This window comes from Lepidochelys kempii, chromosome 20 (genome assembly GCF_965140285.1).
Source record: "Lepidochelys kempii isolate rLepKem1 chromosome 20, rLepKem1.hap1, whole genome shotgun sequence".
Lineage (NCBI taxonomy): Eukaryota > Metazoa > Chordata > Testudines > Cheloniidae > Lepidochelys > Lepidochelys kempii.
The window spans coordinates 4742166-4765974 of record NC_136399.1 but is presented as its reverse complement, the minus strand read 5'-3'; the positions used below and the strand labels follow the sequence as shown (position 1 = coordinate 4765974).

The 23809-nt window shown below is 45.2% G+C and overlaps 1 protein-coding gene across 2 annotated transcripts in view; it reads left to right on the top strand.

Moving 5' to 3' along the window:
* The window catches only part of GALNT6 (polypeptide N-acetylgalactosaminyltransferase 6), a 44487-nt gene that overhangs the window by 9435 nt on the left and 11243 nt on the right, over window positions 1–23809 (top strand). The window contains exons 2-6 of one of the 2 annotated variants that reach the window (XM_073318598.2): window positions 907–1093; window positions 4606–5185; window positions 10126–10298; window positions 16413–16562; window positions 18016–18250. In XM_073318598.2, the coding sequence (XP_073174699.1) occupies window positions 4698–5185; window positions 10126–10298; window positions 16413–16562; window positions 18016–18250 (1046 nt within the window). In that variant the 5' untranslated portion in view covers window positions 907–1093; window positions 4606–4697. The remainder of the gene's footprint in view (window positions 1–906; window positions 1094–4605; window positions 5186–10125; window positions 10299–16412; window positions 16563–18015; window positions 18251–23809) is intronic. The other variant, XM_073318597.2, reaches the window with a different exon arrangement.

The window sequence follows — 23809 nt, the reverse complement described above, 5'->3', positions numbered from 1 at the left end:
TCTGTATGCCATTATCACTTTGAGCATTACAGTAACACAGATTATTTTGATTCGATGGGGCCATGGAATTGGAGAAATGGCTTGGAAATGGCTTATCAGTAGAGAAGAAAAGCTTCCCATTGATATTTTAGCAAGAAGGAGAGTTCCTTGAAACTGCCTAACGTCACTCATTAGTGGAGGCAGTACCCATCTAGGGGCATATTCAGCATCAATTTTATTATTTATTTGCATTATTGTAGCACCTACGAGCCCCAGTGGTGCTAGGTGCTATACAAACACAGGACAGAAAGACTGTCTCTGTCCCCAAAGAACTTACAATCAGACTCAAGAATCCAAGCCTGTCTGAGAGTTCCCAGACTCTTGAACGTGCTCCATCCACCATGACGGGCCAAAATAATCCAAATTAAGTGACCTTTCGGGCACGCTGCAAAAGATCTCTGCTTTGAGAGGGCTTCTGGAAAGGGCTGAGGATTTGCTATAACAATGAAGAGGCTCATAGGAGTTTTTGTTGGTGGCTGGTTGACCTGAGTTCCTGTTGGAATGATTGTTTTAATGCTGCTGGTACTTAATTCTATTATCTAGCGAATGTCTTAGGGGACCTAGAGACCTGGAGAGGAGTCTTGTATCATTTTAAATCTAAATAAAATCAGTAGGGAGATTAACATAAAGCTGATTTCTTTGCATTAACATAAATGGGTATTTGCCAGCTTTAAATCTGTCACAGCTCATAGTGCCAGATTTCAGTCCCCAGATTGTTTTCTGCACAGTGCATACTCTTGAAAGTCAACGCTTGCTTGCTTACAGCTCTCCTGCTAAGGTGTCCTTGATCCCATAGTCCTCTTTCTAGCTAAAAGCAATGACCTCTACATCCCTGGGACAGTGATTTGAATTTTCCCTTGCCTTTAGAGATGCGGCCACTTCTCTCTTGGCACATAAAACCTCACGCAGCCAAGAAAGAACAAGAAAGCTAGAGATGACCTTATTCAGCCCTCTGAGCTAATAGCAGGTGTCCAGTTCCACTTCAGGATATTGACCGCCTGCGTCTGTGTAATTACACAAGCTAAAAAAAGGCTAAAATATCTGGAAAGCTAAGGTGAGTAGAAAGTGGTAGAATCTGGTGAATGATGCTCTCAAAGTGTACAGGTTCCTGTTTATCTTAAGTACTTATCAGGGCCCCATTTCCATAGTATGTGAGCACCTCATAATCTTTAATGTTTATCCTCATCATATCCCCGTGAGGCAGGACTGTAGACCTCTTTGTACAGATGGGAAAACAGAGGCACATAAATTAAGTGACATGCCCAAGGTTACAAAGGATGCCTATGGCAGAGCCTGGAATTGACTCTGAGTCTCCAGAGTCCTAGGTTAGTGTTCTAACCATTGAACCATCTTGCCAGTGCCAGAAATATACTCATATCTAAATGGTGTGTGTGTGTGTAAGTTTGACACTTACTCCCTTCTGGATTGAAGTAAAGCACATATCACATTCCTATGAACGTCCATCACTCCTAACCTGCAGATACACCTGTCTCTCTTAAAAGTCCAAATGAATCCTTGGTGCAAATAGACCCAACTCCTGGTGAAAGAATCATAGAATATCAGGGTTGGAAGAGACCTCAGGAGGTCATCTAGTCCAACCCCCTGCTCAAAGCAGGACCAATCCCCAATTAAATCATCCCAGCCAGGGCTTTGTCGAGCCTGACCTTAAAAACTTCTAAGGAAGGAGATTCTACCACCTCCCTAGGTAATGCATTCCAGTGTTTCACCACCCTCCTAGTGAAGAAGTTTTTCCTAATATCCAACCTAAACCTCCCCCACTGCAACTTGAGACCATTACTCCTTGTCCTGTCCTCTTCTACCACTGAGAATAGTCTAGAACCATCCTCTCTGGAACCACCTCTCAGGTAGTTGAAAGCAGCTATCAAATCCTCTCTCATTCTTCTCTTCTGCAGACTAAACAATCCCAGTTCCCTCAGCCTCTCCTCATAAGTCATGTGTTTCAGACCCCTAATCATTTTTGTTGCCCTTCGCTGGACTCTCTCCAATTTATCCACATCCTTCTTGTAGTGTGGGGCCCAAAACTGGACACAGTACTCCAGATGAGGCCTCACCAATGTCGAATAGAGGGGAATGATCACGTCCCTTGATCTGCTCGCTGTGCCCCTACTTATACATCCCAAAATGCCATTGGCCTTCTTGGCAACAAGGGCACACTGCTGACTCATATCCAGCTTCTCGTCCACTGTCACCCCTAGGTCCTTTTCCGCAGAACTGCTGCCTAGCCATTCAGTCCCTAGTCTGTAGCTGTCCATTGGGTTCTTCCGTCCTAAGTGCAGGACCCTGCACTTATCCTTATTGAACCTCATCAGATTTCTTTTGGCCCAATCTTCCAATTTGTCTAGATCCCTCTGTATCCTATCCCTGCCCTCCAGCGTATCAACCACTCCTCCCAGTTTAGTATCATCCGCAAATTTGCTGAAAGTGCAATCCACACCATCCTCCAGATCATTTATGAAGATATTGAACAAAACCGGCCCCAGGACCAACCCCTGGGGCACTCCACTTGACACCGGCTGCCAACTAGACATGGAGCCATTGATCACTACCCGTTGAGCCCGACAATCTAGCCAACTTTCTACCCACCTTATAGTGCATTCATCCAGCCCGTACTTCTTTAACTTGCTGACAAGAATACTGTGGGAGACAGTGTCAAAAGCTTTGCTAAAGTCAAGAAACAATACATCCACTGCTTTCCCTTCATCCACAGAACCGGTAATCTCATCATAGAAAGCGATTAGATTAGTCAGGCATGACCTTCCCTTGGTGAATCCATGCTGACTGTTCCTGATCAGTTTCCTCTCATGTAAGTGCTTCAGGATTGATTCCTGTGCATTCAGGCTGAGGTTGAATTTCGTCCTACCGGTTGTGTAGGAATGAGTTCTACTGAGACCTCCAAACTAATATAGCCAGCCTTATGTCCCATGGTAGGTTATGATCTGATGCAACTAATCGAACTACGACTAGTTACCTATTTAACCAACCTGGAATTTAAGGTGTGTGACAGCTAGCCTCCATACGTGTAACTTTATTCCAGTCTCCATAGTGTCTTTCAATCCTCCCTCATCTTTGTTGTAGTGGGAAATAAATATCAGGATTCTGTAGTACATAATAAAACAGTGTGCGTATTATATAGTATTGTACATCTTCCGTAAATGGGTCTGAAAATAAAGTCTTTCAGTTGCCTTGAGGCCAGCTTGAAATTAGTTTTGATCTTTATCCGTGACTCTTAGATCTGGGGAAAACTGAGAGGGGATGTAACAATTTTCAAGTATGTAGAAGGTTGTTACAAGGAGAAGAAAGAAAAAAACATTTTTTCTTAACCTCTGAGGATAGGACAAGAAGCAATGGGCTTAAATTGCAGCAAGGGTGGTTTAGGTTGGACATCAGGAAAAACTTTCTAACTGTCAAGGTGGTTAAGCACTGTAATAAATTGCCTAGGGAAGCTGTGGAATCTCCATCATTGGAGATTTTTAGGAGCAGATTAGACAAACACCTGTCAGGGATGGTCTAGATAATTAGTCCTGCCACGAGCGCAGGGGACTGGACTAGATGACCTCTCGGGGTCCCTTCCAGTTCTATGATTTTATGATCAAGCAAAATAGTCTGCTTTGGAATTCTGTCATTAAATTAGGGAGTAGTTCTTGAAACCTGGTGGTGAGATTCAAAAAAGTTTGGATAATGTTTTTTGTTGCCTTCTTTAATATTTACTGAAGCTGCTGTTTTAAGTACAGGACTGGACAAGAAATTGCTAAAATACTCCGAGATGGGCTGCTGTCATGGTCTGTCCAGCATGATCCGAAGCAGAAAATACTGGAAAATCTCATAACAGATTTTATGAAATCTCGTGAGATTTCAGCCCAGCTTTGCAGACCCAAGAGATTTGGATAGTCCAGAGAAACAACCAAAATCTCCACATGTAGAATGTGTCCAAGATATTGGAACTAATATTCGACACTAGAGCTGACTGAATGTTTTGCAACAGAACATTTTCCCATTTGGAAAATGCCAATTAGTGAAAAGCGAAACATTCTGTGAGAACATGTTGATTTTGTGTGGTTTTAAAAAAAAAATCAAAACAAAGCATTTTGATAACATTTTGATTTTTTACTTTAAAACTACTTTTCATTTCAAAATGTATGTTATGTTCTAAATTACAATATCACTTTTCCAAAAGTCAAAGTTGAAGCAAAATATTTCAATTGACCTGAAGCTCTTTTGTCCCCCCAAAATTTCATTTGGCTGGAAATTTCTAAATTCATGGTTTTGTTCTGATTGGGAATGAAAACACATTTGAAAATTAGTAGAATTTCCCAGGAAATGGAAGGCCCTGTTTCCCCAATGACTACCCCACACACACACACTGCCAGTGGATCACAACAATTCGAAGGGGTCATGGCTTCTCTCTTACATCTCAAATGAAATGATCTATTCACATTGTACCAAGAATAAATTCCATCTGCTAGGTTCTTTATCAGTGGCATGTTAGTGAGGTGATCATGAGTTTATAGTAATAGAGTTCATACATATTTCTTTGTTTTCCCCCAGGTTTGGAAAAGGCCATGGAATAGCCAAAGAACGTAAGACCCTGAAATGCACATAACTCTAACTTAGTGGGGACTTTGGAAACATCCCTGAAGATGAGGTTATTCCGGCGAAATTATGGCCCATTGAAGCTGGCTTTGGTGGGTGTGGTCTTTGTGATCTTCCTCTTCATAATACAGAAGGATGTTGGGAATGGGGACCACACCGAGGAGCCCTGGCTGAAAAACATTGTCGAGAAGAAAGACCAAGTAATTGACATGATGATGGGGGCAGTAAATAACATTCGCGACTCGATGCCAAAGCTACAGATCCGGGCTCCGGCTCAGCAAGAGGTGCCTTTGCAGAGCAGCAAGTCCTGCCTTCCAGGCTACTATACCCCAGCTGAACTGAAACCACTGATGGAACGACCGTCCCAAGACCCCAACAGCCCAGGAGCTGAGGGCAAAGCTTTTAAAAAGGACCAGTGGACACAGCAGGAGACCAAGGAGAAGGAGCGCGGCTATGAGAAACACTGCTTTAATGCCTTTGCCAGCGACCAGATCTCTCTCCAAAGGGCGTTGGGACCTGACAGCCGACCTCCAGAGTAAGAACTCCCCTTTCCTCCTCTTATGCCTGCTGTAAAAAGCAGCACAAAAATCAGTACCGCAGGAGAGATGGGATCTGTAAACCAAGTCTTGGACTGAGGCCACATCTACACACACAAGCTGCACCAGTATAACTTAAATCTGCTTTTTAAACCCATGTAAACTTTAATTTGGGTTCATCATTAATCTGTTCCTAACTGATTTAAGTTAAACTAAAATAAGAATGGCCATGTGGCCCTTTGCACCTGCTTAACTAAATCGCTTTAAAGTAACACCTGAAAGTTGCACTGGTTTCAACTGATGGAGACCAGCTCTAGATCCAGTGGAGAGGGGAAGTCTTTCTGATGGCTATCCTCTCCAGAGCCTGATTCTTCGCTGCCTTGCATTTTATCATTTATATTTATGCACAATGAATGTGAAAAATGTTACACCCATTTCGCCCAGGTGTAAATGATGACACGAGTGCAAGGCAAGAGAGAGTTATAGTTTAGGTTTCTTTTTTCAAAGCAAGCCAGAGGAATTAACCTCACATCTTCCAATTTAAGAGCATGGAAGATGTGTGGACTGCATTAAAAAATCTCACCCCCATCTCTGCAGTCTGAGTGTTCTCTGCATTACAGCAGTGACACAATAGGGTTTTTTTAAGTTCTCTAAGCTTCAGAAAACTCACGCTTTATCTAGCATCTTTCCTTTCTTAGGCCATCGCTAGGGTTTTTACTGTAGCTATTACAGGGTCCGGGCAGCTAGTTTGAGTCTCATTGACATTTCATTTGCGTTTCAGTTTTGATTTTAGGTGTAGCCTGGCATTCCCTTCCTTCTTAGATAATCACAAACGCCACCAAAATGTTTTTCTGAAAAGGAGTTTTTTTATGTTCAACCAATGTATATAGAACTTGCGCCGTTCCTTTCACAGACAGCTGCATCTCTACCACTCATTTGAATGCTAAAGTTGCTACCGTAAATACTGGCCAGGGTAGATGAGGTTCTGAACGGACACACGCCCTAACTCATGGCATTGCTTCAGAAAAGTTCTATTGTGCATGAGGTGACTTTAGTTACTCAAACAAACTCCCCTAGATGCAGAGTCATTGCAACTCCCAGATCTGCAACTGAGTTCCACACTCTGAGACATCCAGCATCCTCCCATTGACCTGTGGCAGTTGTGCGCACACACACTGGAGGGCAGAGTTCAGCCCGTAGGCACCAGTCCGGCTTGGTATATGTGGGTAGAGCCAGGTGTGTGAGAGATTTCCAGGGGCCTGTCTCGATTACAGAAGTTACACTTGTGCAACTAAATCAATTGTACCTGAATTTGAATGAATCGAAAGCGGTTTAATCTAGGTTTAAATCAGTTTAAGTGCTTCTATATAAGTGGCTTGCACTAGTATATCTAGATTGGTCTTTTTTTCTTTTTTCCATTTGTTACCCCAGTGCAACTTTTGCAGCGTAGACTAGGTCTATGCCCGACAAGGATTAAAGTCAGGGAGAACGCTGATTTAGCTAACTGCCTTATCTAGGACTGGCCAGTTACTGATATGAAATAGTCCCTATCCACATGATTGCTTGACTGAGTTTTATGGAGGGGTTTTCTTTATAACAAGACTCTGGGGTTTTTATTCGGTCTTTTAGTTGTGTATCATACATTCATTTGCCTTTCCAGGCCTTGATCTTCCTCAGGTAGAATTCTAGTTCCTTGCCTTCCAGAATATAGCCGTCTGCTCGGCCACACTGTCCAGGTCTGGAGGCGAGGCAAGCAAGCAGCTTTCCCTGCTGGAATTGCTCCTCCAGGCTTGCTGCTGATCTTGGCGTTGTTCTTCTGCTTGTCATATTTCGTCTGGATCATCTTTGAACACTTCTTGTTTAAGATTTCCTCCTCTTCAGGAGTCAGTTTAGCACCCTTCTTGCGTCCGAGGGGCAAGGCATAGTGGGCTTCATACCACTGCGGTATGGGGTACTGTCAATGAGAACGATGCAGTTCTTCACCAGGATCTTTGTCTGCACCGGGTCATTGTTGGAACCATTGTAGACCACATCAATGATTCTGGTCTTATGGGTACAGCATTCAGAGCCCCAAGAGAAGTTGCCAACATCCAGGGAATACTGAGAGACTGTGGCCATAGTTTGACTACCAGCTCTGATTAGTAGACGCCATTGGGACAAAGGGAGATCACAAGAAATCTCCCTACAGCAGACTTAAAGTGAAAGCCTAGGGCACTAATTCTTTCCTTCCACCCTCCTCTTCTGTCTCCTTCCTCCTGCTGCCCTTTGTTAAAAACCAGCCAACATAAGTCTCCCAGTGCAGATATAGACCTCCCATTAAAGAAAAAGAAGTCTGCCTACTTCAAAAACATTTAATTCCCTGTTCTCAGACTGCCCTTGGCTTTGATCGATTTTTCCCTTTATTCCTAGGAAGCCCTGCCCTAATTTTTCTTTCTTAGCTGAGTGGAACAGCCCCCTACCTTCCTGCTATGGCTAAAGGAGTCAAATGTGCCAGACTTGGCTTGACCTTCCTGTGGTCTCAAGCCAGGCACTCTGAGATTTCAGCCTGCCCCATTGCCGGGAGGTGGGTTAGGAAAGGCTTTATAGGGAGGGCATCCAAGAAAACAGCTTTGAATAGTGGTTCGAAGCCCAGACCCGGTTTGCAGACTGTGTTTCCCAGCAGGTAATTATCTTTGCCTAGCAGGTGTGGCTATGACAATGGAAGGTCGCTGAGTTCTGGAAGGGAAAAGCACAGGAACGGTATTCAGTCAACCGAAAAGGAATAAACCAATTTAAATGAATGTGAAAAGCACTCCAGAACCGAAACATAAATCGGCTAGCTAGAGAAATTGGCTCTGCTGCTCAGCTGGAAGGGGCCGTCATTGTTTGATTTCAAGGCCGACGCAGAGCCTGATCTGCCATGTGGAACGCTTCCCCTTTTGATGTGCAGCTGAAGTATGTAGGATGTAAGAGGGCTGTTCACACGCCCTCCAGAAAGTTCAGAACAGGGCTCGTATGCAGTTGAATCAAAAGAGGGGGTTGGGTTTTTGGTTTTTTGGGGTTTTTTTTTTTCCCACGCTAGGCCCAAAGTATTTCAAGACTTGTTTTGGTGCCATCCTTAAGAGCAGCCTATCCCAAATGTCATGGATATTGAACTGGCTGTAGCTAGGAGCTAACTATTTTCTTATTCTAAAAAGAGTACAATTCTATTTACATATTCTCATATGTATACTATTTACATATGCATTGTATTGACTGAACAGTGAAAGATTTTCAGATGTATAGTATCTTTGGGATACCTGAAGTGGTACCTTAAAGGGACCAGATTCTTCCCACCCCCCTTCAAACAATGTTGAGCACTTGCTATCAGAAAATCAGGCCACTTTAAAAGGTTTTCTCTGAGGCACCCAAAAGCACTAGACATGTGGCAGGAGGGGTGGTGAGGGCACTAGCCTAGGACTCAGGAGAGCTGGGTTCTAGTCCCTTCTTTGTCAGAGACTTCCTGTGTGACCTTGGGCAAGTCACTTAGTATGTCTGTACCTCAGTTCCAATCTGTACAGTGGAGTGTTGGCAGGCTAAACAGACTAAAAGACAGAGGTGCTCCAAAGCTAAAGTAACAGAGGGCATGGAGGATGGGCACTTTGGCAAAGCTTAAACCTTGGAGGTTGCAGCCTGGCTGTTTAACTGCTTTAGGAACCTGGTGTAAACACATTAACACACTTCACAGTGATTGTTAAGGGGGTTTGTAAACCTTTCCCACTGGAGGAGCGGGGTTGGAAACAGGATATAGAGCCAAGCCCACGTTGAGAGCAGATACAAATGAAATGGGATGGCTATAAGACGGCCTACAGGAAGGGAAGGAGTCTCTGTCTGTTTGGCAAAAACCGCCACCATGTTTGTCACCGAACCTTCCCCTCTGGTTGGTTGTGTTGGAGAAGCTGTGAATTGAGTGAACCACTGAAAAATGAGGTCCCCTTTCAGTCCGGAGTGATTCTTCAGTGCAAGCTTCTCCTCCCACTGCACCTGTTACACACACACACACACACACACGTTTTCAGAGCTCAACTCCCGTTGTGGCTGCTTAGTGGCCTTGCACATTAATGAGAAAAGATGCCCTTCTATTAATTACTTGCATTGCAGTCATTCCTGGGAGCCCCACTCATGGTTTCTGTCCCCAAAAGCTTGGCAATCTAAGTATAAGGCGTGATGAGGGCTGGATGTTGTCTCTGAACATTGGGGATTAAACATCTCGGTAAAGAAATATCAGGAGATGTTCAACTTGCCACCAGGGAGCATCACCCATGTTGGATTATGCATTGCAAATATGCATGTGAAGATGTCCTGACTGGGTCCGCTGCCGGGAGTGAGTGCGGGAATAGAATTGGTTGGGAATCTCTTTGACTAAACGATTTTTCGTCAGAAAATTCCAATGCATTGACACCCCTTTTTTTTTTTTTTTTTTTTTTTTTTCAGAAATGCATCCATCTTGATGACCCTTTGGTTCGGGCACCCCGCTAGGGTTTGGGAGACCTAGCTTCAAATCCCTGCTCTGAATCAGGGACTTGGGCCTGCGGGAACATGGATCCCTGCTTTGCCTGGTTTAGAACAGTGATATGAACCTGGTTGTCCCATATCCCAGGGGAGCGCTAACCACTGGGCAGTCCTGAGGCAGGTCTCATCTTTTGAGAAACTTCGCAAAAGGTCTCTGTTTTCTCCGGTTGTAGAAGGAGAACTTTTTTGAACTCTTGAATCTTTGCAGGACAGGAAAACCTGCCCAGCTCTGTCTGGGTCCTCTGAATCTAACCACACAGGCTGCTTGAGCTAAAAGGTCAGGCCTGCGAGCTTGTAGACAGTAGCAGACCCATAAAGCTATGAGGTCCAGGCTCTGGAGAGCGACTAAGCCAAGAGCAGCCAGGGCATTACAAACGCACTCACTAACTAGGCTCAATTTCTCTCGTAGATGCATTGATCAGAAGTTCAAACGCTGCCCGCTGTTGCCCACCACCAGTGTCATCATCGTGTTTCATAACGAGGCCTGGTCCACCTTGCTCCGCACTGTGTATAGCGTCCTGCACTCCTCCCCTGCCATCTTACTAAAGGAGATCATTTTGGTGGACGACGCCAGCACAGATGGTGAGTTAGGGCCTTGGAACTAGTTGAGGGAAGCAGAGTCTGAAATGGGAAGAGTCTCTGGGGGTCTCCTGCTCCCTCAACCCAATACCATTGTAATTTAGGTACCTCATCACCATATCTCATGGACATTAAAGGATTTAACCCTTGCAGTAGCCCTCTGAGAGATGGCACTGGGGCGCAGAATAGATTAAGTAACTTGCCCAAGGTCACGCGCACAATCTGTGTCTGAGCCCAATATTGAAACCAGGTCTCTGGAGTCTCAGTGCAGTGCTCTGTCTATGAAACCTCCTTCCTGAGCACTGGCCTGCTAAACCCAGGGTTGTAAGTTCAATCCTTGAGGGGGCCATTTACGGATCGGGGGCAAAAATTGGGGATTGGTCCTGCTTTGAGCAGGGGGTTGGACCAGATGACCTCCTGAGGTCCCTTCCAATCCTGATATTCTATGATTCTACACAGCAATCTCTTAGATCCCTGGCTGCTAAAAGGCCCCTTCTCTCCCACTGGAAGGCTGGGGCCTGGTTTCTCAGTTACTTTTCCTGCATGTGGAGCAGGGCTTAAATAGGATTGGCATGGGGGAAAACTCCCTTTATTCCAGGACTGTGCGGGAGCCAACCCATTTCCTGGTGTAAGCTAGAGCAGCCCTGGGAAGTAGAGCATATAGAATAGCCCTGGTGCATGCACTGTACATGTGCCCCTATACTGGGGCTGGCAGCAGCATTGGTGTAGAGCTCTTATTAGCTCTATTGGCTAGAGAAGCTGCCTGTGCAAAGGACGCTCTTAGCCAGGCTGTTTTGCACCCACTTAAAAGCCATAGCTGCCCAAAAAGGGATTTACTTTATGGGCCTGATTCCAAGTTACATTAAGAGCTCTAATCTCTGAGGCTGGCCTCTAGTTAGTCTCAAGTGGCTTCTCTTTCAGCTTCTGTGATGCACAGCTGGGTGTGAAAATGAGACAAGTCCACCTGCAGTAGGGTACTCAAGGAAACGTAACCATACAGCACCATCTATTGCACCAAACTCAAGTGAAACTGGTCATCAAAGGGCCAAAGAGAGCTCTGTCCCTAAAAGCCTTCCAGCACAATTGCAAATAATTCCCATTAAACTACAAGGACGTTCCCTCGGGGCGGTGAGGCTGGAATTTTTGATTGGCCAGCAAAAAGGGGGGAAAAAACCTCCACGCATGCAGCTGACGGTATTAAAGAAATGGTGAGAGATGACTCCAATAATAGTGAGCTCATTTCCACCCAGCAGCAACAAAATTGTTCCCAAGGTGCCAGCTTTTTTCCAAGCTGGGCTGCAAAGAGTTGATTCCCAGACAAGACCCAGCCCACCAGAGGGGACTCAGCTAAAACAAGAGTGCAGGAGTTCCTAGTGGTTCAGCCAGGGAAAGCTTCCAATAAGGCTACCCCAGAAGAGCTGCTTCCCACTGTCCCTGGGGGTCCTGTTCTGCTTGTTACTGCAACATGCATGCACAGCAAGCCTCATTAAGGCATGCATCCCTGAGGGGGCAGGCCTCCCAATTGTTCTCCAGTCTCGGCCCTTTAATTTTTTTTCTGTAGCTGTTTTCAGGGCTTTATTACAACCTAACTTAACCCATCTGTAACAGACGCAGTAGCATCTGCCTGAGATTGCAGAGAGCCTGAAACAATAACTCAGACGTGTGAACTGCCCCATTCGCTTCAGCAGGTGCGGACTTGGGTGATACTTGAAATATCAACGCTGTTAAGTGTTTTGCTGCTCGCCAAAGCGTGAAAGGAGAGGAAGTATTCTATTCGGAAGAGCTACAGAATCTATTCTGACTGTCTATTTTGGGCCTTTAACAAGAAGTGCCAGATTTTGAAGGGGGTTAGTTCCACTTTCCTCAAAGGAAGCTTAGTTCCCAAATGTCTGTGGAATGCTGGGTTAATTATGGATGGCATATTCCACTGATGAAGTCTGCTCAGCAATTGGCAAATGAGCTAGGCTATGTAACACTCCCTGGAAAGGAGACTTGCAAACTTCATTTTTCTTTTGGGCAGGTGAAATGAGTCACAGGTTCCTACCTATGATTGTGGAGGTGGGGGCTAGGGAGTGAAGGTCCTATTTTTGGCCTAGAAATCCTGACCAGGCCTTATTTTAGGTTAAATGCTGCTTTCAATTTCCACATGCAGGGGAGGTGCAATTCCAAAGAGTTGGTAACATTCAGATGATCCCCTTTGTATATGTGGCGAATTCCTTGATTCTTCCCCTTGGTTGCACTGAATTCTGGGTTTGTTTGTTTTTGTTTTTGTTTTTTGTTGTTTTTTTTAAATCTGGTCTCTGCACATACCTGTCTGCAAGTAACAACCTGGGAACCCCTCCCACATCCTGTAAACAGAACACATTATGCTTTCCATCCTTGGCAATTACTCACTTGCAAGGCAAGCTGCCATTTAGTGATCTAAAGTAGTTGCAACCAAGGCAAACTAATCACATGGTTCAGCATCAGATCTGCCTGCAGCTTAGATCTCGGAGAAGATCAAGCTTTGACCAAGTGGTGGGGGTGAGGATAAACAAATATCTTCAGTTTGCTGCATGTGAATGGGCAGCCACAGAGACCTCCACACAGTGCAAAGCCAGTGTGGAAGCGAGGGTTGCCACCTTTCTAATTGCTAGTAACTGGATCCCTGAGGCCCTGCCCCTTGCTCCGCCTCTTCTAAGAGGCACTGCCCTCATCACTTGCTCCTCTCTTTTCCCCCCTCGCTCACTGGATCATCTCTACTTCCCTCCCCACCCCTGGCTGGGCTCCCTCATCTCCCAGGCTGGGCCAGGAGCTACTGCAGGTAGGAGCTGGGCCCAGCTGAGCGAGGTGGATTAATGACACAGCCCCGCGGTAACCGGACTTTTGGTGTCCAGTCAGTACATCTGACCAGACGCTGCCAGGTCCCCTTTTCGACTGGACTTTCCAGTTTAAAAAACAGGCACCTGGCAACCCTAAATGGCACCCAGACACAGAAGCCAAAAACAGGACTGTCGGCGTAAAACCCAGACAGGTGACAACCCTAACTCCCTTTTGAGCATCATATAGGGCCGAGGGGTCCTTAGTTTGCGGATCTGTGTTTATATGAACACCATGTGGGCATAGATAGAGAGGAGGTGAAGTTTATATTATGATTTGCTTTACTCTGTCTGTGGGGTGGCTTTATTGCATTGTTTTCATTTGTATTACGGTAGGACCTAGAAGCTCCAAGCCCCACTGTGCTAAATGCTGTGTAGACAGACCCTGTGCATGTGGGGATGTGACTGCGGCCATTCGCTGCCGTTGGTACCAAGAGCGCTAAATTAAAGCTAGCACAAGTATGGATACGCATGCTGCAATCACACCTCTGATTGCAGTGTAGCTAGATCCATGGTAAGACACAGACCCTTCCCCGAAGAGCTTCTCGTCTAAAAGCATAAAACAAAGGGTGAGTGGGGAAACTGAGGTAGGAAGTGAATCACCCATGGCAGGGCCAGAAATAGAACCTAGGTCTACTGGATGACTCTGTCCAGTGTCCTAGCTGAACGTTACCACCCCCATGTCCACCAGCAGGCAGGCTGGTTAAAAAGTTTGGCGAGAGGACAGGTATGTACCATGTGTGGTGATTCCCACTCGGTGCTCAGAAGAAATTTAAATTTTGCGACATGGGATGCTCTTTTTGTTGTTACACTCTTCAGGGAAGTGTTCCTCCATGCACCAGTAATGGACCCCTCGTGCTGACAATGCAAACAAAATCAAGTCAGTTGGCTGATGCATGTCCCCTGCTAATCCAGAGCTGTTTCCAGCCTCCAATGACCTCTCTACGCTCTTAATTTAATGGGTGAAAAACTGGATCTCCCTAAAGACAGACCTGGCATTTGACACTTTAGCACTTGGTTATAAAGCTTCCAACTCCTCTTTATCAGTGGATCTCATTTCCCGCTCACCACCCAGCCTGTTTAAAAGAGCGCTGTAGACTGTCCTGTGAAATATCATGTCTCGTGCAGTTTTTATGTGCTATCCAGTCGCCTTGCTAGCTCAATGGCCTCTATTGTGCTGGTGTCTTTTTATCCTGGGGAAAAGGATGTTGATAGGATGGCGAAGGCTTTATTTTCTTTCAGCACCAAGTAGGACTACATTTCCCCCACCCCACCCCCAACTGCATCACCCACTTTACAGCCTAATTCTGTTGCGGATGGTTTTTACCAGCTGGGTTAGCTTCCTGCATTTTAGCAGCGATTGTTATTTATTACAGGAGCATCAAGCGGCTTCCCCATGGCACTAGGTGCTGTACAAACCGTGAAAAAGGCCCTGCCCCATAGAGCTTAGTCTAAATAGTCAAGTGAAAGGACTGGAGGAGAAACAAAAAGGCGCAGAGCAGGGAAGTGACTCTCCCAGCTGGCCACAAAAGCTGGAGAAGGAATCCTGACCGGCAGGCCAACAAACTTTGCAAAACCTGCTTGAACGTGGATTGTGCTTTCTGTTCTGCCACCGTTTCCTGTTGTGGCCCAGGCCCTGGAGCTGTGGACTTGGTCGTAACCAGTAACTTGAGTGCCTTTCCCACAGCTGCTTTGCTCTGACATTTACAGAAGAGCAAACGGTGCTTCACCACTTCCTGTCTAGCCTCGCAGCAGCAGACTCTCTTGTCGCCGTTCACGTGAGCTTGAATGTCCTTGGGGGAGCCAATGTGCCAAGGTCAGACGTTAGAGTTGCTGGAAGAGTGTAATTCCCTGCTTTGTTCCATAATGTGACTGGATCTGAGATTCCATTTTCACTCTGCAAATGCCTAGATTCGATCTAATCATTTCCTTTCCGCAATCATTACGGAAGATGATCCAGCAGTAAGGTCTCTAGTCTGAGATTCTAGGATACCTGGGTTCAATTCCCTCCTCTGTCATAGGCTGCCTTGTGTGACCTTGGGCAAGTTCCTTATCCCTATTGTACAGATAGGGAACTGAGGCTAACAGCACTGCCTTGCCTCACACAGGTGTGGGAGAATAAATACATTACCAATTGCAACGCCATTTGAGATCTCCTGATGAAAAACACTATATAAAACACAGGCATTGTTGTTATACTGGGATAATTAAATACATTAAAGGTTATGAGGTATCCAGATTCTTCAGGGATGGAGGCCATGTTAATATCTAAGGTAGATATTATCCCCTGAAATGTTAATTGGGGAATGTTTCCTGGCTGCATGTTGAAGAGGCTTGGGTGACCTGATCTTTCTTTCTTTCTTCTTTCTTTCTGTTGGGGATGAGAGTAGCTTTGTGCACCTGCATTTCTTAGACCTGCCTCTCACCGAGTAAGCCAAGATATTTCACAACGTTCCTCTTTCTCCTTAATCCCTTTCCTTTTCTTTGCTGAGCTCATCCTCTGGTGCCTTTTGTGTCATGGTAGCATCTGGCTGGAGGGAAAAACCTAATTCTTTCTCTTTTGTGCACTCGACTCTGAACCTGAGCCTGTTCTCTAAGCAAGTCACACTCCTCCCATCCCCAATCTGCTTGGTCATGATGAAGTTTTAACTACAGGTCAAGAGAATTTTTTAGTTGTATTGTTGAGTCCCAGACTAATCTCTTTGATGGGAGAAAGCTGGAGAGATTATAGCTGCAGGAAGAGCTCCATAGTTCAGATTGCAGAGTGCATTTCATTGCAAGGCCCGCTTTCATTTTAACAAATAAAAAATCCTTTTTTGGTGGAGGAATGTCTTTTTTTCCCCATGTTTAGTCTCAAGCTAGTCATGAATCTTAGTGGGGAGGTGGGAGAAAATCAAGGAAATTGTCTGGTCAGTGAGCTCTGCAGAAAAGATTTAATTCTTTTTTTTTTTTTTTCTTCCTGAGGAAGTGGGAAAGAGAGTCTCAGCTGTGGGGGAAACCAACTTTTAAGAAGTTGGCGTTTGTCATGGATTTAGTCCTCTCTGTGAGGCTCAGATCTAGGATCAGCCTGGTCAATTAATATGTATTTTGGGGTTTTCAGAGCTTCAGGTTGTGTTGATGCAAGTGCTGTATGCGTCAATCCCACAGTGTGTTCTGCGTATATCACTTGCTGCCTTTGCAAAGTGCTTTGAGATCTGCAGACCTCCTGAATTATGACCCCTGCTCACTTTCCGTGCATGCGATAAACTCTCCCTTTCAGACTATTTAAAAGACCAACTGGATCTCTACGTGAAGCAGCTGCAGATCGTGAGAGTTGTGCGGCAGCAGGAGAGGAAAGGGTTAATAACAGCACGACTACTCGGTGCTGGTGTCGCGAGCGGAGAGGTGCTTACTTTCCTGGATGCTCACTGTAAGTATAGCTGGGCCTTTCTGCCTTGAGTCAGCTTCAGGACCCCAGGTGTGGCTTTTAGCTGCTTTTGAAAATGTTACTTAGAAATTACATTTCTTTCCTAGAAAGAAACCATGCAACTTACATTCCCCCCACTTTTTGGTTCTTTTCAGTCAGGCCCAGCCCGAGCCCAAATTGCACACCAGGCAAGGAGCATCTTTGGCACGTGCTCCCCTCCCCCGTTTGTTAAACTTTTGAATGCCTTATTTTTTTATCGTATGTGTGGCTCGTTTCAGTTCCGCAGTCTTAGAAAGTCATCAAACATCCCATGTTGAGTATGGGAAAAGAAGCGTGTTGCATAGATAGGGGTTCAGTTGATACCTCTGGCATCTCATTAAATATGTCCATTATTCGTCGCTACTGACACTCTCTCCGCGTTTTAAAACACAGGTACGCTTTCACAATTACACAATAAAACAAAGTTCGCAATATCACAGCTGGGCTCTTGCTTCACTTCCCTTCGTTCTGTATCTCACTGACTGGCGACACCCTGCCCCTTATATAGGCACACGGGCGTGTCTGACATTTTAGGAGGTTCAAGGAAAATGTAGTTCTCAAAGTCTGGAAGGTTGTACGAAGGTGCACATACAGAATACGTGAAACATCTTACTTCAAACATTCTATTTTCCCCTTTGTCACTAACAAGAAAAACAGAACCCCAAGCCCAGCACCAGGCGACCGCCTGGATCACCTGTCCCTAAATCCAGCCCTGTTTTCGGTCATGCCAGTTGGATAGTTACTTACATCAAAACTGGAGGTTTGTGTTTTTTCTGGGTTTTTTCTTTTCTCCTTGTAACAAGGCATTTGTGTTTGGAGCGGCCTGGGTTACTCGGGCTGGGGGGGTTGATTGTTTTTGCCTGTTTTCCTGTAGATAATCGATAGTCACACAGGGCCTCACGCAGACTGAGCAGTGCTTTATTCTGCAAGACAGCCAGTCAGTTGCAATGCAAGCCGAAACCAAAAGCTGTTCCTACGTGAACCCTTTTTGTCAATTGTATTTGAATGGGATTTCTTGCAGCGTAAAGTGCTGTTCTCTGCACGTAAGGCTAGCTATATCTGGACCACCGTGAAATGACAGCATTTTCCTGAAAATACAGTGTGTTCTGGCTGTTTTCTGCCCCCTTCTTAAGAGGCTTGAGAATCTTATTTCTCTCCAACCAGGGTGAGACAGGTCTCACCAGAAGATTTCATTCATCATTTGTATTACGTTGGTGTCTAGATGCCCCACCAGAAATACGGAGACATTGTGTCGAGAGCTAGGTAAACACCGTAGGCCATTCCTATTAAGCTCATGCTTCATTCTTTCGTTGAATCTGGGACCATAGGGAGAGACGGGGCCTGCCTTAAGAGCTTGCAATCTAACCAGTAATGATGAAATCCCACCTTTATGGTCCTCTTCCTCGCTGCTTCTTAGGCGAGTGTTTCCATGGCTGGCTGGAGCCTCTCTTATCCCGGATTGCAGAGGAACCCACGGCCGTGGTGAGTCCAGACATCACCACCATCGACCTGAATACCTTTGAGTTTTCCAAGCCAATCCAATATGGGAAGCAACACAGTCGGGGAAATTTTGACTGGAGTTTGACCTTTGGGTGGGAGGCCATTCCTCCTAAGGAGAAGCAGAGAAGAAAAGATGAGACCTCCCCTATCAAGTAAGTGCAAAATGAATATGCCTGTGGTATATTGCTGTCTTCTGAGACCACTGCTTATCGTGCTGGCCAGTATTGTCTCACTGGTTCGATATGCTCCCCCGTCTGTCAGCAGCCGTCTGTTGTCTCTTGTCTTAGTCTGTAAACTCCTCCGGGCAAGGACTTTTATTCTGTGTTTATACAGCGCCTGACACAACGAGGCCCTGTCCATGACTGGAGCTTCTGGGTGTTATGCTAACACACTATTTTTCTTTGTGGGTACATGATACAGTACCGCACGCAATAGCTAGGGTGACCAGATAGCAACCGTAAAAAAAAAACAGGACGGGGTGGGGGGTAAGAGGCGCCTATATAAGAAAGTCCCCCAAAACAGGACTGTCCCTTTAAAAACAGGACACCTGGTCACCCTAGCAATAGGCAGTCATGGAAAGGAGTGCTTGGTCCTACTTGTCAGTCTAAGGGTGTAGTTAACAAATACTAGAATAATTCTGTGTGTGGAGCAGTTTTGTTTTGTTTTCTTCAGGCTGCAAGGTTTTCTTCTTAGGGCTGGTCTAAGCACAGATATATCCGTCCAGTCAGGGATGTGATTTTTGATTTATCACTTAGAGTTATCCTTAGGCTTGGAAGGGTTAGTTTTTTGTCGGCAAATGTCAGTAAATGTCAATTTCACCATACATACCGAAAAAATATTTCCCTCAATAATAACTGAAATTTACAGAAATAAAAAAACAAAATGCTGCTTGAGAACTTACTAAAGTTTGATTTAAGGATATTGAGTGTGTATTTTTGACATGTGGTGGTGACAATTTGTGTGTGTTACTGTTATAAAGCTTTAACTTTCTGAATCTTGGCATCTACTGTCATTAAATAATTGTGTAACACGCACCCCCATGGTTCCGCTCCCCGGAATTTTGCAGAACTGTGAAAATTTAAATTGATAAAAATCGGAGGGGATGCGTAGCAATAAACATCTATATTATCCGTAGAATTTTTTTTTAAAAATCTAATAACTCGGTTTGGCAGACTACAGGTACAACCCCTAATGGAGACAGTAATGTTGACACAAAGTTGCTTATATACCAGTATAGATTATTCCCTTTCCCCTGTAGGAATAAGCTATACACTGGTATAAAGGTGCTTATATCTCAGTAACAGCATCCACACTCGAGGGGTTATACCGCTTGGTCCAGTGATGATGGCGGTACCCTAAGAGATGTGTGACCTAGTTTCAATTCCCTGCTCCTCCACGGGTTTCCTGCATGACCTTGGGCAAGTCACTTAGCCTCTGTGTCTCAGTTCTCCATCTGTGCAATAGGGATAATGGTATTGCCCTACCTCACAGGAGTGTTGTGAGAATCAGTATATTAAAGTTTGTGAAGCGCGTTGAGATCTACTGGTGAAAAGAGCTAGGTGGTATTATACTGGGATAGTGAAAGTGGTGCAACTTTCTAGTGCAGACAAGCCCTCGGTCTGTCTGAGGTTCATTCAGTGGTGTGGCCTGTTTTGTTAAGAGAGGGCAAATTTGACCTGCAAATATTGTCCTCGATATTGGCGGGTATTGGAGTGGACCAAACTCTTTTTTTGACAGATAACGTGTGGTGGTGGCTTTTTGCGGGGCTTTGGGGGTTTGTTTTTTCTCTCTTGGTTTTTTGTCAGCCTTTTTCTGAATTTGGAAAATCTTTGTTTAAAAAAAAAAATACCCATTAATTTATTCACGATTTTTAAAATATTTGTGGGGTTATTTTCATTTTTTGATTTCTCCTTTCTTTTTTCCAGTCAATTTTTAAGATCAGGTCCCCACCCCCCATTAAAAAAAAAAAGGCAGGGAAGGAGAAAACAACCAATTAAAAATTACGGGAGGGTTGCACCCTGCAAAATGAAATTTTAATTAAGCTTTTTTTACCAAATTGTTTGGGTTTTTTGATCTTTTTTTACCCAACTAGCTCTAGATGGTATTTGTCCTTTTTCTTGGGGAGAAAAGAGGCAAAGACAAACACCGTCTACCTACCATGCAACATGTATCTTTGTGGGAAGGGGTAGCCCCTCGACCCCACCCTTCCTAATACGCCCTACAGCCAAGCTCTCATAGAGGGCTGCTGAGTTTGGGCGTGTCATGTTTTGAATGTGTCAGATGCTGAGTGCCTAGCTCAAGGTACCTCAGGGCTGACTTTGAGAGGCGCCAGCAAAGCTAGCCAGGGGTTTTTCAATGAAACACTTTTCTGTCTGAGAAATCTGATCTGTCAAAACCAAAACTTCTAATGGAAACATAGTAGTTTTGATGAAACATTAGTCAGGAAGGTGTCTAATATCCAATATGGAATTTTTTTGAGGGGTTGGGGGGGCTCCTACCCCAGAACAGCCAATAGCCTGATTCAGAGCAGTGACTTAAACCTGGATCTCCCACATCCCAGGTAAGTGACCGAACCACAGAGCTGTTAGCTCATGTTTTTTGATGGAAAATTTCAGAGAGCTTCATCGTTCCAATGCAAAACTAAAGCACATTTCAGAACCTCAGATTTTCACAAAACAGAATTCTTGTTTTCTAGCTCAGATCTAATGCTGAGATGCTTCGGACTGGCTTGGCCCTGCAGGCCCTTGAATTATCTGAAAATCAGGCCTGAAAACAAACCTCCAAAGCCAGTGGCAGCTCCTGGCAGCTTGGCTTTTTGTTCATATACCATGTACAGCCTCTTAACTGAGTGTCAGGATGTCCCCTTAGGGTGCTTGGCTCTTAGGCCTTGAATAGCTTCCCCTTCCCAGTGTAAGGCAGCTACATCAGACACTGTTGTGTGTTCTGTTTGGGTTAGCTGAACGGAGTGGGGTGGCTGGTTAGGAGGATATCTCTAGTTGGGTTTGAATGAGAGAGAGCCATTATGAACTTGATTTCTACGAATGAAAGTGTCACCCACACACCTCCTGGGTGGGGTGTTCTGTCCCATCGGCGGGGAGGGGGAGAGGAAAAGTTTGCTCCTGCTCTACACCCTTAACTAAGCCAGTTGGCTTTTAGCTCATGTGGTAGAGGCTCGTGCATTAAGCTCTGGAGATCCCCGATTTGATCCTGCCCACCGACAACCTGGGTCTGTCAGCGTTTTACAAAAGGAGCTCTTAATCACCTCAGGCTCCAGACAGACCTTGCTTTCTGGCAAAGTCTCTCATTAAGAGCGTAATTGCTGTGTCTTTTTATCTTTCCACTTACCTCAAAAAACCCTGTCATCTGAACGCACTGTCAGTACCTGAGTTGGGAAAAGGGGGCGATCTGCCCGTTCAGTCTTATGAAAAGGCCCTTTTCCTGTTTGAACAGAGGGAGCATTAAAGATTAGTAGGAATTGCTGTCCCGCCAAAACAGGAGAACCTGCTTATTGTGATACGGAGACTTGACTTAAAACTTATTGTGTTTTATTTCTTTGCCAGTGAGATGGTATTGGTCAATTTCCAATTAATTCTAGTAGGCTGGAGGCAGCATGGTCTAGTGGCTAGAGCACAGGTCTAGGAGACTTGGGTTCAAATCCTTGCTCCGCCACTGACTACCTGTGCGATCTTGGACAAACCACTTAAGCCTTGTTTACACTAGAGAAGATTTGCCTGTAAAAGATCTAGCAGAGAAGTAGCTTATACAGGCAGAAGAGGTATTTTACCAGTATAGTTGCTGTCATTCAGGGAGGAGATTTAACTATACCGCAAAAGATCTCCTTTGGCCAGCGTAGCCTGTGTCTAGACTAGGACGGTTTGCAGCATAACTATACAAGCAAAAACGACAAGGAGTCCTTGTGGCACCTTAAAGACTAACAAATTTATTTGGGCAGAAGCTTTCGGGGGCTAGAACTCACTTCATCAGATGCATGGAGTGGAAAATTCACTCCTTGCACCTGATGAAGTGGGTTCTAGCCCATAAAAGCTTCTGCCCAAATAAATTTGTTAGTCTCTAAGGTGCCACAAGGACTCCTTGTTGTTTTTGCTGATACAGACTAACGCAGTTACCACTCTGAAACCTATACCAGCAAACCTTTTCTAATATAAACTAGTATCAGTTCTACACCTTAAACTTATGCTGGCATAGCTGTCTCAGTCTGGGACGTAAGGAAGTGTGATTTGCGACTGATGTACTGGTAAAATCACAGTGTTGCTGATAGGTTTCAGAGTAACAGCCGTGTTAGTCTGTATTTGCAAAAAGAAAAGGAGTACTTGTGGCACCTTAGAGACTAACCAATTTATTAGAGCATAAGCTTTCGTGAGCTACAGCTCACTTCCTCAGATGCATATCGTGGAAACTGCAGCAGGCTTTATATATACACAGAGAATATGAAACAATACCTATTCCCACCCCACTGTCCTGCTGGTAATAGCTTATCTAAAGTGATCATCAGGTGGGCCATTTCCAGCACAAATCCAGGTTTTCTCACCCTCCACCCCCCCACACAAATTCACTCTCCTGCTGGTGATAGTGTTGCTGATATAACTCATTTTGTTCAGAAGGGCTGGAATCGTCTATCTTGCCCAAAGCACAGTTTTGCCAGCATGAGGTCCGTCCACGGTGCTAGCGTAGGATACCGGCAAACCTTGTCTCATGTCGACCTGTCCTCTGCCTCCGTTCCCCATTTGTAAAAGGGAGGGGAGCAGCACTGAAGTGCTGCAAGGATAAATACAATAAAAATACAACAGCGACAGGGGCCAGATAAGTTCCTGAGATTGGGTTTTTTCTTTGTTTTTGGTAACTTACCTTTGACATTTTAAAGTGCATTGCTCCTGAAGCTCCATAGAAAAGAGTCTTTTGTCTCCTTCAAACCCAGCCAGCCTGCTGCCCAGTTGGCACAAGCAACTGTAGACGATAGTCACCTGTCTCTGCCCCTTCAGAAACAGAATAACCTTGAAGTCCCAAGTGAAGACATTCAATGCCTGCTCTTGGCCCTTTCCGCGATAGCGAGACAAAGCCTGGCCTCTGGCCTGGAGTACGGCTCCGCTTTGTGGAAAGGTCAGACGGGAGAAGTTTCTTTCTTTCTCAATAAAGGTCCCTTTTTTTCCTGTGGACTGGTAACTTGGCTTCCAGCTGCCTCTAATCTCCGCTGGCTCCTCTCGGCGAGAACACAGCAGTTCAGTAAGTTTTTTATAAAAGCCAGTTTCGGTTCCACCCCACCCCCCATTTAAAGTTGAGATGTAACAGATTATAAAGGGAGACAAAAGGAGACGCTTAGTTCTGAGTACCTGGATTTCCTTTCTGCTCTGACATTCAGTAATGATACTCAAGGCTTCTTCTCTTCCTCCTGAATCAGATCAGCCCCTGGGTCCTGCATCCACTCGGTGTCGCAGCTGCTAGCTGCTCCCTTGACTTCTCTCTGTCTTAGGTACTTACATGACCCTCATTACCGGACGATCTGAGCGCCTCACAGTCCCATGTATTTTTCCCTCCCAACACACCTGTGAGGCAGGGTAGCACCATTATCCTCATTTGTGGATGGGGAACTGAGGCGCAAAGATCAAGTGACTTGCCTAAGGTCAGATAGGGAGACAGTGGCAGGGTGGGGAATTGAACCCAGGTCTTCAGAGTCTCCAGGTTAGTATGCTATC